An 18890-nucleotide genomic window follows, 5' to 3' on the forward strand; every position below is an offset into this window, starting at 1 on the left:
TTGATACATGTAAACTCCAAGCCGACACCAGTCTAATATTCCCCATAGAAAGTTAAATCAGAGTTATCATTACCGCAGTCATGAGATCGTAATGCATATAAAGGATAGTCATGAAAAGAAAGGAAACACTCCCGCCTGCCTCTATGTCTTGAGGATGTTGGCAGCAACAACAATACCACGAGCAGTCTTGCCAACCCACTCCTGAGCGATAGTGAAGTTACCATCCTTAGCATACTGAACACCCTCAGTGATACCAGGGAAAGTAACAGCGGCGTAACCGGTGTCGAGACCGGGTGCGTTGACAACGTGCTTGTAGAAATCACGGTCAGGAAGACCATCTTGGGAGATGAAACCACGCTGGAAGTCACGGTACTTGTGGTTGACAACCTTCTTCAGATCTTCATCGTCGGACTCTCTGGCCTTCTCCTCCAGAGCCTTGACTTCGTCGGCAGCTTCCTTGAAAGTCTCGATGGCTTCGTCAAGCTCTTCAAGGTCAAGATCGGCGTCTTCGCCCTCAGCGTACTCTACGAGATCTTCGTAGTATGCGCGAAGCTCCTTGGCGTAGTTCTGGGTGTCAAAGGGGAGGATATCGTCGGTGGCCAAGTGGTAGGCGAGAAGAGAGAGGTATTGTCCCTGTGAGGTATGGAGGTGGAAACCTGGGTCACCAAAGTTGGACATCCAGTTGTAGGTGTCGTAGTTGGAGTGGTAGTGCCAGATAGGATCGCCAGCACCGCCGCTACTTCCGGTGTCGAGAGAGCTGATACCGCGGTGGAAGAAGGCAGTGTAGTCAGAACCGGAGCCCAGGACTTCAATGTCACCATCGCTGGCATCATGCCAAGCGTCGTAAAGAGACTTGTTGAAACCACCGAAGTTGGGGTGAACAATCTTCTTCATGGTCTCGGTAGCGAAGGTGCTAAGCTCAGGCGAAGCACCAAGGTTGGGTCGAGGACCGCTGACGGCAACATCAATGTTGAGGTAAGTGACAGCCGTGTCGGTGAGCCAGTTGACGTGCTCCTCAACCCACTCGGTAGAGCCGATGATACCCCATTCTTCAGCGTCCCAAGAGGCGAGAACAATGTTGCGCTTGGGCTTCCAGCCAGAGTCTGTGAGCTTCTTGAAAGCGCGAGAGAGCTCAATGAGGATGGCAGAGCCAGAGTTGGGGTCACCGTTACCACCCTGAGTAATTAGTACGGACCTTTTTAGAAGATTTTGAAGGGCAGACTTACCACCATCCAGGTATCGCGATGGTTACCAATAATGATTGTCTCATCGGCATTAGTTCCGTTGATGACACCAATGACATTGTGCACAGGCGCAATCAAGTCGCGGGTCTCAGTGCTAAGATGAAGCTTGACGCCAGGAGCAGGACCAGAGCTGTAATCAGCATCAAGACCACCTGACCAAGAAGTGCGGTTGACCTCATCAGCTGAAACACCGTGGCCGTTGAGAGCCTTCAGCAGAGGCTCGGCGGCGGAGTATGAAATGGGGATAGCTGGGATCTTAGCGATGACCTCGGAGATATCAGCTCGAGGGGAGTCCTTCTTAGAGGGGTATCCTGGAGTCGTGGGATCGCCTTGCGATTTAAATTAGCATGAGCATGTCAAGAGCTGGGAAAATAATCGTACCTGTGCGTGTAGAGAGGAAGAGCGTGGAGCCCTTTTGAACAGCGCTGGGGTTTCTGGCAGGACCGTCTGAGATTGAGTTAGCATGTGCACTTCTGATATGAGCTTTTCGGAGGAGTAGGTCCTGCAAAGTATACAAACGTGCACTTCAAGACCTGATATGATGATCGTACCTGGATAGGCCTCGACACCCTTGGCAACGGTCACATTTCCATCATCACCAGGGTCGAGAAAGATGACAGCACCAATAGCACCATGATCCTGAGCGTTCTTGACCTTGAGACCGCGGAACAGACCGCCGTACTTGATCAGGGCGATCTTGCCCTCGATTTCGACACCGAGCTCGACGAGTCGGTCAAAGTCATCAATTGAGCCGCGACTGGTTTGCAGAGTCAGCAAAAGCTATGAGCAAGGGTTTATGGCCAAACGTACCCGGCGTAAACATATTCCGCGGAAGCATTGCCTCCAGGCGCATAAGCCAGGAAGGTCTGCTGAGAGATCTCAGTGCGGTTCGTCACATCATCCTCAGGAAGCACCTCTTCCCTGATGTTGATCTCGTTCTTCGTGCCATTGGGCCCCGAAACGTGAAGAGATGAAGAGACGGGATATCTTAAGAACACATGGTATTCAGCGAGATGCGACTCGAAGCCATTCTCGCTCCATTTGTCCGCAGTCCATTGAGCAGCCTCTTTACCTTCACCAGCTAGCTTGTTCTGGTGACCGTAGTAGTCAGACCACTCGTCAATGGAGGAGTTATCGAAGGCATTGACGAGAATGGTTTCTTGGTCCGTCAGCACTGGGGGCCAGTTGGTGTCGCTGCGCTTGGCGAGAGGCTGGCGATGGGTATGGCGTTTGTGCATGACCAGATCACGCTGGCAGGCGGATGCGCCGGCAGCAAGAGCTGCAATCGCAGAAAGCTTTCGAAAATGCATGATGGATTAATTGTTAACTCCAATTGCACCCGAAGCTTCCACTTTAGAGGGGTAGCTACGAAGAAAAAGATGGGCAATGCCGGATATAAATGCATCTCGTCTACAAAAGTTCCCAGGATCACGCATGCGGTGCCATGTCACCATGCAATGGCACCATCACATCGAGACGTCAATTAGATCCTTGGTATTACCCAACAAACCGGCTTCACGTCTAATACCAAGAAAAACCCATGATTTGTTATCACGATGGAAGTATGGGTTTCCCGGGTAAGATTCCCTTCCTAGCCAGTCAGCTTACAACGGTGAGCTTGTTTATATGTCGTCATATGTTGCCGAGATAGACCAATGTAACCAAGTTGGGAAGCTCTCCAGAACTGGCCAATCTTGGCTGCTTGGCTATACTGCGGGGTTGATCCAGGAGGGGAATCGGTAGAGTATTGACCTGCCTGATGGGGACTGGTAGGTAGAGATACTTGCGTAACCGTTTGCTTGGACAATGGAAGAGATAAGCTTAGTTGTTTTTGACTCTTCGTGTCATCAAGTTTAAAGTTGTTCCGAATGTTCCCCGCTTTCTAGAATCGTCATGTCAAGTCGGCTTTTGCATGGAGGCCATATTTTCATTCATCTGTACAAGGATCGTCTTGGTCATATTTTGGCTGTTCAAGAAAGAGAGAATTATAAAGCTTATTGTGCTTTTTGAGCAAAGGACGTTCTAGAAAAGTCCGCATGATGGCTTTGTGTAAATTAAAGTAGGAGCTAGTGGCCTAGCTTGCCTCTAAAGCGAAGCCATTGATCCCAATTGAGCCAGAAAGTTTCTCGAGTCAGTAACTGGAAAAAGAACTCTTGCGACATGACAATCCAATCATGAGAAAAAGTTTTAAGTCAAAGAATGATGGACTTAAGCAAATTTCTGATGCGGAGGCAGCCTATCTGGGGTGGTGGCGGCTACGGCGGCTATCTAAACAATTTCGTTGTCGCCGTGTTTTTGCCTACTCTTACTCCTGTCTGTCTTCAAGTCTTATGAAATTTTTCGAGCGCCCAGACGACCTTTTCAAACACCTTGGAATTTTAAGAAATACACTGTGTAAAATGGAAAAAATATCAGATCATATTCTAGCCGCCAGGATTGTTGTGTCTTGCGGGAGTATTTCCTATTGGTCTAGACCAAAAAACTTGTTGGTTCCGAACCAACAACACATCAAGGCACTGCCTACTAGATAGCAGTTTTTGTTAATCTTGGAGGAAATATCTTGGTGAAAAAAAGTGAGATTTTGGTAAGAAAAGCTAAAGTAGAAAAGTGAACATGAAAATTAACTAAGTCAAGTCCCCAGGCTCATATTTTGCTTCGTCTTCCTAGAGTGATCACAGAACATGGCCGATTTCAAGGCCTAGAAATTCTTAAAGCTCGTTTCACTTCATGCAATGTTTATAGTTAGCCTTACAAGGTGTTGATACAAGGCAGACCACATTTTACAGCCAGGCAGAGGCCTCCTCTTGAGGAAAGTTGTCATCGCTGCCATTTCCTTCGACTTTCCTATAAATAGTCCATAACCTCTCATCTTACCTGTTGTTACACTTCACATTCACCAGGAACCTAACCTTGTACCACAAGGCCACAGCTTTCAATCAACAAGGCCTTTGCCAGAGTTCAGATCTGATACTTCCGATACTGCCGGGTCTTCGCGATATTCAAGGCACACATCCTATCTTGCGACGGACATAGGCCTCTTGATAATGCCCCCGAGGGCCAGAGGCAGAGGTGTCGCTAAAATCAGCGAGGTCCGAATTAAGCTGGGGTTTGGTAATAGTCGAAACCCTCCTGCTCAGAAAGCATGCAAGGCGTTTCTCGACAAATATCGGCCCAGTCTCGATACGCCTGCCTGTTACTTTACAAACTGGCAGGACGAAGTTCACAAACGGGAAGTTATTATAATGGCGGAGAAGTTTCTGATAGAGGAGGGTGGCGGAGCTAGGTACTGGCCCGCCGATGGTAGCTCATCAAACCTTCCCCGCTGGGGGGTCAATCCTGAAACTGATGAAATGTAAGTCTGAACTAACAGCCGGCGGTGACGCAATTTCTAGGTATGTTTTTGACTTCTGAAGCAGCCTCAAAATGTTGGTGGCCCAGCTGTTGTGCAATCTGAACAAGAAGACCCAGAAGAGGTTGGCCGCTTCCGCTTCCGCTTCCGAGAACGACAGACGCGAAGCCAGGGCAGGATCCTATCGCTCGGAAACCGTGGGCCGCAGGTGAACTTTCCTTCCAATGAAGGGAAATACAGGCTAACGTTAGACACTAGAGACCAAAGTCCTATCAGTGTAAACTCTGATTCAGATGAAGAGGATAGTCACTGGTTAGATCAAGAGGACAATCCGGAGCCACCACCGCATATCTCGGAGCCTTCAGAAGATCCCTTCAGCCCCAGCCCCGGTCATGTTCATGTAAGTGGTCCGGTTTCCGCCCCTGCCACTCGGCCTAGGGAGATCACTGAAGGGTGAGCATACGGAATAATTGACAAGCACAGACGTCTCCAGGTCCATCAAACCGAACGGTTGATATGCCACGACATGAGTCTGATATGGAAGCAAACTCTTTGGACAGAGACAGGACACCCGGGGCACCGGCAGCGCCAGTTGCTCAGATGACAGATATGGAGGATTTAATTGGGCTTACCTCGCCCCGTCGGAGGCGAAGGCCTGTGGATCATCAAGGCTACCTCTCACTTTCAGATGATGATCTGTACCTCTTACGACCCCCAACTCCAAGTGAGCCTGCCACTTCAGTCCGTGCGGCCAGCCTGGAGCTTGGTGTCATGGATTACAGTATGACAACTGGGCCAGTGCCCGATGATATACCCAGTCCTGGACTCAATACCGGATACATTGGAGATATTCTGGACGAGGATTCGGAGCACATCTTGCCAGACTCTGATGTCGGACCGGAAGAGCAGCCTCTCCCATCAACGGAGAACGTCACGCCCCAGCCAGAGCCCGTCACCATGCTTACATCAGAGTCAGTTGCAACGCCAGAGCCAGAGGTAGATGAAGACCGTAGGGCAATGCCTCCACCTCCCCTACCTCTACCCCCGCGTCAACCAATAGCTCAGGCTACGAGGAGAGAACCAAGATACAGATGCAAGTGGAATATTCAAACCGCTCCACGCAATTACAGGTTATGGGGTCTCTATGGAACCTCTGGGCCACGGTCTATGGCAGAGCTTCTTGAAGCTCCAGCTTTTGAAGGGGTCAATTCAGTGCAGTTCAGACTTGAGGGTCAAGGTATGAGCTGGCAAGATGCAGTGCCAAAGGATGATGAAGAAGCGTTTGAAGATATGAAAATCCGATTTGAAGATAGAATCAAAGACGATCTGAGAAGAGTGTCTGGGACTAGAGATTCTATTATCTATGAGATAATTATGGTCCCAGGTCGGTATATGGACTGTGATGAAGCGTTTGCTTGATAGGAAACTGTGTCTTATGGACTTGATGCGCATAACGATTTCACGAGAGAACGATAATAGATTGGCCAACGAAGTATGAATTTTTATTTTGTAGCGTAACTCAGTATATAGTACCTTTGCTTTATTGATGTTAACGTTCATTCCCAATATCAACCGTATAAGATCGATTTTTCACTAACAAATATCGTGGAACTATCCTCAAAGCTCTCCATCTTTAACAAGTTGACGAATAGTGTTAATCGAGCCATCAACAGCTCCCTTGGCCATCTAAGAGTCAGGTTGTTAGTTTATTCCTTGGAGTAGTCCAGGAGCAAATCTCACCTTCGAGTACTTTTCCCGTAACTGCTTGACCTTTTCGCTCCCTTGATCCAGCTCCGGGTGTCGCCACTCAAAAGCATAAGTCATGACCAAATTGCCATCCTGATCAACACTGACGACGTTGAAGATGTTGCTTCCATCGGGTTGTCGAAAGTCGACCCGGCTTGGTGCAAACTCGTGGACTACCTCCTTGACAGCGGCATCGTCATCACCACGCACAGCCTTGTCGAACGTTACTTGGCGCGTGACTCTTGTTCCAGTCTCAGTCTGCTCCTCGCTGAGAACTTCGCACTTGAGGATTGGTGCGACGAATTCGTGTGCTTTGCGGACTTTGCGCTGGAGGCCTTTCCATACTTGGTCTTCAGTGAGGACGGGCGACGCACCGCTTGGGTTGATTGGCGCGCTATATGCCAAATTTATGACGACCATCTTTGGCTATTTTTGTGAAACTGAGTTCTCGATATAGTAATTAGAGTTTGTGAAGATTGTGATGGTATTAGCGGATGGCTCTGAGTTCTGAAGATATATGGAAGCTTCGGATATCCGAGCTATGGAGTCATTATAAATCACGACTCCACTGTTTTGTGTCACGATCATCGATTTGGGTGACGTAACATTTTGCTTCAACGCTTTTACATACTGAACTAACACTAGCTAAGACTAGCTAAAAGCCTTGGCTCGGACCACACTTCTTTGGGTATCTACTGCTTATCAAATTCCTCAATCTTCTCCTCCTTGACTGCCTTTCCTTGAATCTCTTCTGTCTCATCTTTGCTTCCCATACCAAACATACCCTTAGTAACACGGGCAATAGACTGTCTGCCTTCCCAGAGAGGGAACAGACCGACGGCAATGGAACTACAGAATAGCCAGATGATGCCGACGACGACCCAGCCGGTGAAGAAGGGCTTGGAGAAGACGTAGGATGTTCCGTACATGGGCATCGGCCAGAGGATGAGGAACGCGATCGTCATACAGACGGTCATTGTCTTGGCGATCTTTGATGCCTTGTTGAGTTTGGCCATATCCTCCTCAGGTGCCATAGCAAAGCTGGTCACAACAGCCGTCTCGGAATCAACATTAGAGTCACTGACGTCATCAGCTTGCTTGATAGCTGCCATGGAGGCCCAATCGTAGTTATCGGAGCCGAAGCCGAAGGTGAAGGCAGGCACGAAGATCAAAGGACTCAAAAGCGCGACGACGTTCCCTGCAAGCATGGGGTTGTTGGTGCCGAGATTATCGACACTGAGAACACCGTCGAACTCCTTGGAGCAGGTAACACACCAAGCGATAAGGGCGCAGATTAGACCAAGGACTGGGGAGAGTGCGGCGGCGATCCAGTTCTGGCGCTTCCAGAGAAGCGTAAGAGTAGCTGGGATGACGGCTGCAGAGATCATCACACCCATCCACAGATACAGCCAGCCCATGGAAATTCCAGCGTAGTGAAGACCGACACTGAAACTGGCCATGATGATACCGTATAACACGACCGTGGTGTGGGAGACAGCAATAAGTCGGCTGCCAGAGGCTCGAGGATTGATATAGGTCCTGAAAGAATGTTAATCGAATCCAGAGATAACAGGTCATCAGGACTTACTGGTAAACATCGTAGGTAAAGATAGAAGACACAGCAATGAGCTGAGCAGAAGTAGCAGACGTAACAGCCATAAAGATCATGATCAAGGTACAGATAGCACCAGACTTTCCAAGCAACCCAACAGCAGCGTATGGCAGAACAAGACCAGCCGAAACATCAGCGGGGTCCATACGGTTGGGATACGTAGGGAAAGAAGGACTGGTCTCAAGGGCGAGAGCACTAAGACCCATGGTCGTCGCGCAAAGCCAAGGAATAGCGAACCAGGAGAGACCTCCGATGATGTATCCAGGAAGTGCAGCAACAGGGTGAGCAGCAATGGCCTTGTTATAGTATCCATTGTCCATGAAGACAGTGCCAAAGTTACCGACAATGTTGATGACGAAGAAGATGATACCCTCGCGAGATCGCATGGTGAGGTATGAACCTTCGGCATTTCCTTCGACGGGGTGAGTAGCTGCGGCTTTAGTGAGAGCATCGTAAACTTCGCCGGGGGATCCCAGCTCAGTGCCGGTTGCGTAGGCAGTGAGTGCGAAGATGAGGATGATGACGAGAATGATGACTGTGTGAACATAGTCTGTCAAGAAGGTGGCCTTGATACTAATGCAATTGTTAGAAATGTCACCTCTAGAGTCCTTCGGGTCAAGCTTACCCTCCAAACATGGTGTACAGGACGACACCAAGAGGAAGCAGGAAACAAGCAGCCGCGGTGTGCATGCCGGTAAGAGATGTGACCACAGCAGAGCCACCAGTGAGCAACATGGCGGTAACAAGAATGTTGGTGAAAAGACCAAAGCAGATATACACGCAATGCGTAATGCGACCATATCGAGCTCGAATAACCTCAAGGAAAGTATGAGCGTTTGGTGCTCTTCTCTTCAACTCAATAGCAATTGTCGCGAAGAGAATAATTTGAACTGTCGCACCAGAGGCATACTATGAACCGTCATTAGTCACACGACAACAATTACAACTCCCAATGAATTACATACCCAGAATGGTCCAGAGACACCATATCGGTACGCAACACCAGATGATTGAAGAAGGGTAGCAGCCCATGTCCAACTGGAAACAACAGCTGAAGCCACAAGACCGGACTTGACTGTTCGTCCGGCCGTGTTGAACATTTCTGACGTTTGCTTCTCATAGTTGTACTTTTTCAAAACATATGTAGTGAAGATCATGCCCAGGGCGAAAAGAAACCCAAGACCCACGACAATGCCATAGCCGTAGGCCTGGCTCAGAGGAGGCTCTACTGTGCCAGAGGAAGGACCGCCGCCACCAGCCATTGTGATTTATTTTCAAGGATTATTAAGCTTATGAGGGTATCACAGCGACATTCAGCAGGAATTCTGTTTCATTCTAAGATAGCTCATGGTTATATATATCATTCTCATCTCGACTCACATGTGCATCATCTCTGTAACCTTGAGATACCAACCCTTGGATTCCCGGCGGGCGTAGATAAGCATCTCCCGCGATAAGAAAGTTCCCCATGGGGGCATAAATGATAAGGAACATGCGCCAGGCGCTGATTGGCTAGACGCTGCAGCGAACCCCAGCCTCAAAAGCGCCCTTATCAGTTGCGAACCCGGAGCGAGTGAATAAGAAGCCCTTTATGACTGGCTGGTAGCTGAAGATATGCACATGCAGTGCAGTATCGAGATAAGAATTGTGCAGGTTTAATTATTCATTTCTTGACACATCGATGAGCACGCATTTCTTTACTCTATCTGGCGTTCCACCGCGGAGGTGCACTCTTCACGTTTCAAACCCTGCATAAAAGGTCTCGGCCGTAAAAGATTCAGCCTCTCTCCGATGTGTATCTCTTGCTCCAAACGGCAGAAGGTTTACAAGATAATCTAAAAGCGTTGGATTATTCCGATGCACATGATTTGTTCTTATGCGAGTCAATTGAATGCTACCCCACGAACTGCCGTCGCATGGATAAGGTTATCAGTTGAAAGACGTTTAACGTCATCAATGAAGATAATCGAGATCTTAACTACCGGTTCTATGATCCCCAGAGCTAGTAAAGGGTTTTAATTGATGAACTGATAAGCTTGCTTCTTCATTTTCCAGCCTTTCAGATCTGCAGGTAGCATCGCAGCCTCGGTACATATCCGAGAGAGGAACCTTGCTTCCTCTGGTGAACAATTCAATTCCCCTCTTCTTGCTTTGAACGGGAAATGGATAAGATTTGTTACGATAACTGCGTTACACTCGATCTTTTCAATAATGAGCACTGACTACAATGGCGGATAATTGATGATGTTCAGATTTAAGTTAACAGGACCACCAAATTATAGCCAGCGGAAGGCTTAGGCTTAGACACGACGAAAACCGGGAACCCCAGGGTAAAACTTAGTATCGCCCAAGATTGATTGCATACATATAGAATCCATTGATTCCCTGACTACCCCATGAATAAGTGAAGCCACAGTTCAAGTCGCGACTCCATCACGAGATGTTACCCTACAGTGGCTCGTCTTGTTTTGGGAGTGGGAACTGCTAAGGTGGGTTCTTTTAAGCAGCATCGCTTACATCTCGGATCCACATACCGATCTTGATCTAGCTTTACAACAACAAATTTCGGGACATGCTCTTCTCTGTGTTCCGGATACTTTATCTGTTGGGAGCGTTGCGTCCGAGTTTAGATCGAGTTTAGATTCGATGTTTAGACCCTGGATGGAGCGGAATGTATCATGAACTGTGATAGGAGGACGACGGGCCTGAGCAGCGTCATTACCCCTCAATGCCCAGTGATCGTCATAGCCGTATAGTCCTCGGTAGTTGGACAGGAGATCCAGAAATTGACTGATGATTGAACTGAGCTTCACATCGCCCCCAAATCTATCGTGAAACTTGATAAACCGAATTGATCACATACTATCACGGTCTTAACATTCCATCATGCCAAAACGGATTTTATGCTCCTATGGTGTGGACATCGACGCAGTACCCGGCTGGCTGGGTTCATACGGCGGCCAGGACTCTCCCAGCGACATCTCACAAGGTCTATTCGCCAGAACCCACAGTGTTCGCCGCATACTCAAGCTTTTCAAGAAGTATAATATAAAGGCAACATGGTTTATTCCTAGCCACAGTCTTAAGACCTTCCCAGAAGAATACGCAATGGTTTGCGACGCTGGTTATAAGATCGGACTTTATGGTTAGCTCCAAGTAGCCCTCCAGTGTTCGAAGAGATGGTTAACAACTATAGAGGCTACTCTCACAAAAACCCATTAGACATAACCCTTAAGCAGCAGCGCGATGTTTTAGACAAGACGCATAAAATGCTAACCAAATTCTGTAGAAAACCTTCTCGAGGATCAGTTGTGCCTTGGTGGGAGACTAGTAAAGAGGGCGTGGATTTAATGCTTAGCTACAGCATAGAATACGATTATTTTATGTCGCACGATGATTGCTATATGTATTGGCTGCGAACAAACGATAGCTGGACTAAGATAGATTATACGCAAAAAGCTGAGACGTGGATGAAGCCGCTGGTCAAGGGTTAGGAAACAGGTCTTGTGGAAATTCCGGCAAACTGGTATCTGGATGAGGTAAGTTCCATTATTCGTTGGTTGGGCTTTAGCTGACTTTGAACGCAGTATGTTGTAACTACCTTTTACCATTGCTTAAAACACTGACGAATGTCATAGCCTTCCACCGATGATGTTCGTCAAGAAGAGCCCCAACAGCCACGGCTGGGTCAACCCTCGCGATGTCGAGGAGTTATGGAGAGATCACTTCGACTACTTCTATCGAGAGTATGCAGACGACCCGGACGAGATCTGTGTCTTTCCCATAACAGTCCATCCTGATGTGTCTGGTCGACCACACGTCCTTCTGATGCATGAGAGGTTTGTGGTGCTCTTTCCCGGATGACTTATGGTTGCTGATATGAACAGGCTGATTGAGTATATCAACAAACACGAAGGCGTCGAGTGGGTGACTATGGAAGAGATGTGTGATGGGTTCAAGAAGAAGAACAAGCCGCCCAAGGGAGCTGTGATGCCTAAGGCTTAGAAATAGAGTTAGACCTGCCAGTCTCTAGTGTTAGCCAGGAGTTTGAGTAATCCGGCGATTCGTGGAGGAAGCGAAATCTCTGTCATTAGTGTCCACAAATGACACTGGACGTGTTTACAAGATCTCATCGCCGATTGAAATGAGCTTTTCGGGCTATGGTACAAGTTCTCTGTTGCACGACCTCAAGCAATGGAACGTCCCCTTCACGGTCAGTGAAAATCTCATGACTCCCGAGCAGATCCTGTTTCGCAGGTACTCAAAGGGCGTCATCCATTTCTACAGGTGGCTTGACACTTCACGAGCCATGTTGTCTGGCGGTCACACTGCAGCAAGAATCACGTTCGTACATGACGTTCCAGATGTTCGGTTCTTTTGCTTCAAGAATAGCAGCGACTGCGTATAGGAAAACATTTGCCATATCGTTGTGATCCCGGGATCGATGAAATGCCAGAGCAAATGGGCCTCGGAGGTTTGTGATGTTGCCTGTAGTAGTACCAAGATACTGTGAATTACTTTGCCTATGGCTAACACTCGAGAGCGACTGCCTCTACCACCAACCGTGACAAGCTCTGTGACTGAGTTCCTCAAAGTAATTGGACCAATGAAGGCAAGGCGAATGTCTGCCTGACGCCTTTGCGATTGCGCTGGTGAATATTGCTAATTTATTGTCGAGGCATCCAGTTGCTGGCATAACCGTGACAGAAAGGATGGATAAATGGAAGAATGAAGCTTTGATTGGTTAATCTATACAGAAAAGCTAGATTGCATCGCGCGAATCATAGGCGCTGGAGAAATCGGCATGATTCGAAGATGGGCTGGAACGTTGGTGCGGGGCTAACGTTGTGACGGATTGAAGCTATTCAGACTTTAGCTGCCACAAAATCCCACGTGCTGAGATCATTCGTAAAAAGCGAGTCAGATACTCTCAAAAGTCCGAAACAGAACCAAATACTTGCTTTCAATTGCTGACGCACAAATACGAGATGTCTCAACACCACAAGCAACCCTTGTGGCAATAAATGAACCATCTAGAATGCAAACAATGATGGCATGCTTCAACGTTTATGCAGTGTCACCCGAAAGCAGAAATGTCGTGATCTTATCTCGGGGCATATCTCCCGGGCGGCAAAGATTCAAGCCACCCTGAACCTTGATGTGGCCAGCCAATCTATGTCATAATTGCACAATTCTAGCTTGCTTAGGCTACCAAAATAAAGTAGCCTAACTGGTAGTCTAAGCTAGCATAAAGTGACTAAATTATTTCGTCTCTTATGCTCTAGCGGCCAATTGTTCTGACACCCTGACGGTTGAGGGTGTGCGGGTGGTTGTTTGTGCGCCCACCTTGGTCCATTCACTGGTGAGCCTCTTATCAATTGACATCAGACCGACTTTATTAGAGCACCTTTAAGAATGTTGGAGGGAACGTCATTGTGCTCTTTCGTGATGATATACATATGTGCGTAGAGCAGGTCGTTGTTGTTTCACTGCACAGCACTGTTTTGTTCCAGACTTGCAGCCATGTCTCTCCCCACGACTTCACCCTTCCTTCCCGACGGGGAGCAAAGAGGAAGGCGTCACTCCATCTTTGCAGACTTTATTCCGGATGACCTAACATTCCCGCCGGCATTTATCGACCCGACTCCAAATGTGGACGAGATTTTGAACAGAGATATTGACGAGTGCTCCTCTGGCGATGAACATCGCGATGAAGAAGCCGTAGAGGACCCGCGCTACGTCAATGAGAGTGACCTGCAGCTTGCATTCCATCCTAACGGGGTGGCATACGGTTCAGGGTTCTCGACTGTTCCGCCTACTGGTATTGACATCCCCCCGCCGAACCCGCACGATTTCGAACAATCCTACCGCGCAGAAGTATCGCTCCTACGTGACAATGACTTCATCCCACCAAAGCACCCACCGACAGGACGCGGGACATTCTGGGGACGTTTGTACCGCCATCTCTTCAGCACGCGCGTGCACGACCACGATAAACCGCTATTCGGAGCCGAAGACTCGGGCGAGACGACGCCGCTTCTGCGTGAGAGGGTCGTTCGGTTCGATGGTATACCACCGACGCCTGGACCGGATGAGGTCCACAAGAGATGGGAGGAGGCGCTTGCTTCGCAGAAGCTTGAGACGACGTGGCAGCGCGAAACCAAGACGTTGATCCAATATGCGTTGCCTTTGATCGTTACGTTCTTGCTGCATTATTCCGTTACTGTTGCAAGTGTGTTGACTGTCGGGCGATTGGGCATGGAGGAACTGGCTGCTGTCAATTGTGAGTATCGCCTTCAGCAATGAGATGGCAAGTACTGTACTAATGTTATTTAGTGGCTACTATGACAGCGAGCATCACATACTACGTCCCCGTCCAAGGTCTAGCGACATGTCTCGATACCCTCTGCGCTCAAGCTTACGGTTCGGGCCACAAGCACCTGGTCGGCCTCCAAGCGCAGCGCATGACATGGCTTCTTTGGCTACTCATGCTCCCCATCGCTGTCCTGTGGTGGTTTTCCGAGCCAATCCTCGCAGCAGCTGTCGGACCAGGACGTACGACGGCATTGGCAGCCATGTACATGCGCATTCTAATCATCGGCATGCCTGGCGTCTCAGCATTCGAAAGCGCAAAACGCTTTGTTCAATCACAGGGCCTTTTCCATGCGACAACTTATACCCTACTCATCGGCGCACCTCTGAGCTTCCTTCAGAACTGGCTGTTCGTGTTCAAGCTTGGCTGGGGCTTCAACGGTGCCGCAATCGCCATGGCCGTTACGCATAACCTGCTGCCTCTTCTTCTCATTTTATACGTGCGTCTCTTTGAGGGATCAGAATGCTGGAAGGGCTTTTCTCGCAAGGCGTTCAGCAATTGGGGACCAATGATTAAATTGGCTTTGCCAGGAATGATCATGATTGAAGCTCAATTCTCCGTCTTGGAGATCTTAACTATAGCTGCTGGTCGGTTCGGCGTCGCACAGCTTGCTGCCCAGGGCGTTCTGGTGACCATAACGTCGACGTCGTTCAACATTCCCTTCCCTTTGGCTATCGCGACATCGACTCGTGTAGCTAACCTCATCGGCGCAAACTTGAGTAAAGCCGCGCGCGTCACAGCGAAAGTGGTACGTATCTCCAACCCGCTCTGTCGCTACGTGTATTGACTCTGTAGGCCATCTTCGCCGCGCTCTTCGTTGGTCTGTTCAACTTGACCATCTTTATCACTCTCCGCAGACAGCTACCAGAGGTCTTCACAGATGATGCTCAAGTCATCGACATTGCATCCAACGTCATTCTCGTATGCGCCGTCATGCAAATATTTGACGCGCTAGCAGCTGTGTCGCATGGTCTTCTCCGAGGTATTGGTCGCCAGGCAATTGGAGGCTACGCCAACCTGTTCTCATACTACGTTATCGCTCTACCAATTGCGCTCGGTACCAGCTTTGGCCTGGACTGGAAGTTAGCTGGTCTTTGGGTTGGATTGACAGCCGGTCTTGCTGTGTAAGTTCTGTCTGGTCGCAAACATGCAGCCACCCGCTAATTAACTGCCATAGCGTGTCGGGCCTTGAAGCCATTTATTTGTATTTTACGGATTGGGAGGCCGCTGTCGCGCAAGCTGAAGCGAGAATGAGAACGGAGACTCATAGGAGACGTTCTTCGCTTTCGGCGCGATCGCAATAAGCAAGCGAGAGTACGTTGATCGTGATGAAAAATGGTGCTTGATTGAGAACAGCGCTGGCGTTTGCAGGTTTGGAGGACCCTTGAAGCGAAAGGTGGGACATCAATTTGACACGATTCGGCAATAAACGAGACGATATGATAACCGGGAAGCGGAAGGATTTAATGGCGCATACTTAGTTAAACAGTTAGTTGTATTACTCAGCTTCAATTATTACTTCTCATAGTGAAGATCCCAAGACTTTGTCAACCTGTTTGTTGTGATTGTCAGGAACATGTGTCCCACCAGAAAAACCCTGCCCAGCCTGACAAGCGGGACTCATCAAAGCTTGACCCTGATTTTCTTCATGCTAAGCCTGATTTTCTTGAGCCAAGCTCTCCTAAGCTTCAACCCTTTATGCATTAGACACCACGCGACGGGTAGCTAAGAAATGGCCAAAGTGTCAGGTCCCTCTCTTAATCTTGGAAATGCCCAAAAACAAGCTTATTGTCTTCATTCCCCTCAAACAACAACGCGTAAGCAATCCGATGTCTTATCTGCAAACATCCAATATTTCTCTCAAACAAGTCTAGTCAAAGCCACTTTCTTCATTTCTTGGCCTGTTTTCGAGGTTGCACAGGCTGCGGGGTTCATGATGTCAGATACCCGAGATGACGTCGTGTAGATCTTACGATATTAAGGGTAGTGTTCAGGGTCTCGACAGGATGACGCTCTTATTTTAAAACAATTATGTTGTTACAACGTAATCCCTCCCGCATCTAAGGGTCCAAACTTTACAACATTTTATTATTTCCGAGAGATCATGGCAACCACTACCGACGTGGTTCAGGGGACTCCTGTTCTCGATACTCCCGCTTACGACTCGGGCTACCAAGACCAGGATTCCGAGTTCAGCTCGGACGATGAACAGAACTTCCACGTCGATGAGCGCAAGGGAAGATCATGGCCTAGCAAGTTGGTTCAAACTTTTATAAAGCCTGTTAAACCAAAATTAGTTGAGGTCGGGCAGGTTTCTTCTGCTGATCCCACGAGATGCAAGCCTTCAAGGGGAGCGCGCAAGAGATGCGATGTGGAGGAGAAGCTGGTTGAGGGAGTTTGGACCTATGAGTTGAAGCCAAAGTCATCGGAGAATGGGTCAGCGAATGGTTATGCGAGGAGGATATTATACTTTGCCGGTGGAGGGTGGCAGGCACCTCCTACAGGCCAGCATTGGACGTTTTGCGCCGAGATTGTTCATCAACTGCAGGATACCAGACTTACCATCGTCAGGTACGCTCACCGAATTCCTCTCATTGAAACAATACTGACTCCATACAGTTACCCTCTTGCACCCAAAGACCCAGTACAGGATAGCTTCCCAGCAATTATCCAGACATATCTTGCTTTGATGCGGGAGTCAACAGAACTCGGCGAGCGAGTTATCGTTGCTGGAGACAGTTCCGGCGGCAACATTTCCCTCGCTCTCGTACTATGGACATTGAGAGATCAAGATGTACGAGTCATCAAACCACCATCTGCAATCTTGGCCATCACTCCGACAACAGATTTGAGTCACAATAACCCCGACATCGACGAAGTGGATGGAGTAGACCCCATCTTGACCAAAGCCGCTATCAAAGACACAGCCAGCAAATGGGCCCCCGGTCCCTCAAACGTCGATCAACAAGACACCACCGAGAGCCCAAAGCTCAAAGGCCGACCAGGCGAACGTTTAGACTGGAGCGTCAAAGACCCACGCGTATCGCCCATTCAGGCTGATCTTACACCGTGTATCAAGAATAACGTCAAGATCCATGGTATCACCGCGTCCAACGACGTTCTCGGTCCCGAAGCTGTTGAATTCAGAGAGAGGTGCAGGAAGGAAGGCGTTGATGGCGAGTGGCTTTCCTGGGATAACCAGATGCATTGTTTCCCGTTGGCATACAAGTATGGATTGAAGGAGAGCAAGGAGGGGTTGGAGTGGATTATTGATGTGCTTAAGAGGTGTTGAGCGGAATATACCCTGTATGTACACGTTTATTGAGGTATTAGTAATTGGAGTTAGTGGTGTCTTTGCATATGTTTTGACCGTATTTTGTGATAAATGAAGCTGTGTCGGCCATGTTGTTTGCTTGTCTCTTGAGTCCTGACGTCCAGATGTTAAATATCGGTTGTGGAGACTGAGGAGGCTTTGCAAGCGGAATGACCTAAAACACTGCAACGCCAGCAGAACATCAGATCAATCTTCAATTCCCCCACAAGGAGTTCTCAGAGTTATTGTCAAGCGGGAAGAAATATTTATATCTTAATTACTTGCAGCAGCAGCACTGCAGGAACACGACTTCTGACTCGTGAGGATCAACGTCTCGCATACCCTAAACCCGGTGAGAAAAGTTACGCGACAGGGATCCAGCGCTTTCCTTGTTTCCTCCCCTGCCGTTCAATTACCGAACAGTCAAACAAAGATGAAGATCACTTTTGAGAGAAAAACTTGGCCGATGGGACTGCATCTCGGCGAAACCGCACCGCGGAATGTATTCAGCCATGTATGTCGGCTGCCAACGCCGAGCTATCGGCCAAGGCATTTATTCCCGAGTGCCGAAATTTAGCTTCATGGTCAGCGGAATTAAAGCGTCGCGATATCGGCTCCGAGTAGCCCGAGACGACCACACTCGGCCGTTGACGGGAATGGCGTCGGGCAATTGAGCTTGAAGATGACGATTGTCTGGTTACTGAGTTCCCACCTACCATCGCTTGACCTTGAATCACTTTCGTGGTAACTGCTCCGACTCAATTGCTTGCGATCGCTCACGGTAAATAATCTTTCAGCGATGGTCTCAGCATTTTGAGCTGAATTCTTGGACAATCTTGCCCTTCCAAGACGGATGTCATAGCGGCATCGCCCGGCAAAAATCTCCTTTTCCCCCATGGGCGCTTGCTTGGTGGGTCTCGTGGAACACTCTCCAGACAAATTGAGCATTCTGCAGACACATGATCAGGCGATGGACCATTAAATGACTCGATGTCAACCCCAAAGTTGCAACAGCACGAGATCGGATCCGCTTTGCTTTAAACTGCTGCCTGGGAAGAGAAGCACAAGTTCAAATGCGACTCAATTCCAGGGAATCCTCCGCTTAGGCCCGCTGTAAAAGCGAGAGGTGAGATTTCGATTGGTGCGCATAATGGGAGAGTCTAAGGTGACCCACCAACCTCCAAATCATCTCCAACCTGGGGAAGGCATCGACAGATGCAGATCACCCGCTGGAGATGAGATCTCAAGAAACA

The 18890-nt window shown here is 48.7% G+C and overlaps 7 protein-coding genes across 7 annotated transcripts; 4 read left to right on the forward strand and 3 right to left on the reverse strand.

Annotated features, from left to right (window-relative positions):
• Window positions 1-141: 141 nt before the first annotated feature.
• On the reverse strand, window positions 142-2554 carry B0J16DRAFT_304122 (uncharacterized protein; the record flags this gene model as incomplete). The annotated part of the gene is made up of 5 exons (XM_046124709.1): window positions 142-1176; window positions 1227-1573; window positions 1626-1691; window positions 1796-2001; window positions 2055-2554. The coding sequence occupies 5 exons, from the start codon at window positions 2552-2554 to the stop codon at window positions 142-144; spliced, it is 2154 nt and encodes a 717-aa protein (XP_045982516.1).
• A 1595-nt stretch (window positions 2555-4149) lies between these two features.
• On the forward strand, window positions 4150-6012 carry B0J16DRAFT_371778 (uncharacterized protein; the record flags this gene model as incomplete). Its single annotated transcript, XM_046130431.1, has 4 exons — window positions 4150-4596; window positions 4661-4801; window positions 4852-4993; window positions 5077-6012. The coding sequence occupies exons 1-4, from the start codon at window positions 4289-4291 to the stop codon at window positions 6010-6012; spliced, it is 1527 nt and encodes a 508-aa protein (XP_045982517.1). The 5' UTR covers window positions 4150-4288.
• A 198-nt stretch (window positions 6013-6210) lies between these two features.
• On the reverse strand, window positions 6211-6849 carry B0J16DRAFT_414318 (uncharacterized protein; the record flags this gene model as incomplete). Its single annotated transcript, XM_046133439.1, has 2 exons — window positions 6334-6849; window positions 6211-6279 (listed from the first exon to the last, which is right to left on the reverse strand). The coding sequence occupies exons 1-2, from the start codon at window positions 6757-6759 to the stop codon at window positions 6211-6213; spliced, it is 495 nt and encodes a 164-aa protein (XP_045982518.1). The 5' UTR covers window positions 6760-6849.
• B0J16DRAFT_286393 (Sodium:solute symporter family-domain-containing protein) lies at window positions 6831-9260 on the reverse strand. The gene is made up of 4 exons (XM_046124094.1): window positions 8917-9260; window positions 8577-8860; window positions 7928-8524; window positions 6831-7878 (listed from the first exon to the last, which is right to left on the reverse strand). Exons 1-4 carry the CDS (start codon window positions 9211-9213, stop codon window positions 7032-7034), a joined length of 2025 nt encoding a protein of 674 aa, XP_045982519.1. The 5' UTR covers window positions 9214-9260; the 3' UTR covers window positions 6831-7031.
• Window positions 9261-10740: 1480 nt separating this feature from the next.
• Window positions 10741-12346, forward strand: B0J16DRAFT_362532 (uncharacterized protein). Its single transcript, XM_046129816.1, has 4 exons — window positions 10741-11096; window positions 11150-11417; window positions 11590-11790; window positions 11839-12346. The coding sequence occupies exons 1-4, from the start codon at window positions 10838-10840 to the stop codon at window positions 11954-11956; spliced, it is 846 nt and encodes a 281-aa protein (XP_045982520.1). The 5' UTR covers window positions 10741-10837; the 3' UTR covers window positions 11957-12346.
• Window positions 12347-13296: 950 nt separating this feature from the next.
• On the forward strand, window positions 13297-15863 carry B0J16DRAFT_340618 (mate-domain-containing protein). The gene is made up of 4 exons (XM_046127705.1): window positions 13297-14234; window positions 14288-15072; window positions 15120-15448; window positions 15502-15863. Exons 1-4 carry the CDS (start codon window positions 13475-13477, stop codon window positions 15626-15628), a joined length of 2001 nt encoding a protein of 666 aa, XP_045982521.1. The 5' UTR covers window positions 13297-13474; the 3' UTR covers window positions 15629-15863.
• A 565-nt stretch (window positions 15864-16428) lies between these two features.
• On the forward strand, window positions 16429-17616 carry B0J16DRAFT_319688 (Alpha/Beta hydrolase protein; the record flags this gene model as incomplete). Its single annotated transcript, XM_046125531.1, has 2 exons — window positions 16429-16895; window positions 16944-17616. 2 exons carry the CDS (start codon window positions 16429-16431, stop codon window positions 17614-17616), a joined length of 1140 nt encoding a protein of 379 aa, XP_045982522.1.
• Between the last annotated feature and the right edge of the window lie 1274 nt (window positions 17617-18890).

Source organism: Fusarium flagelliforme (assembly GCF_020744385.1).
Source record: "Fusarium flagelliforme strain FIESC 12 MPI-CAGE-AA-0113 chromosome Unknown B0J16scaffold_4, whole genome shotgun sequence".
Classification (NCBI taxonomy): Eukaryota; Fungi; Ascomycota; class Sordariomycetes; order Hypocreales; family Nectriaceae; genus Fusarium; species Fusarium flagelliforme.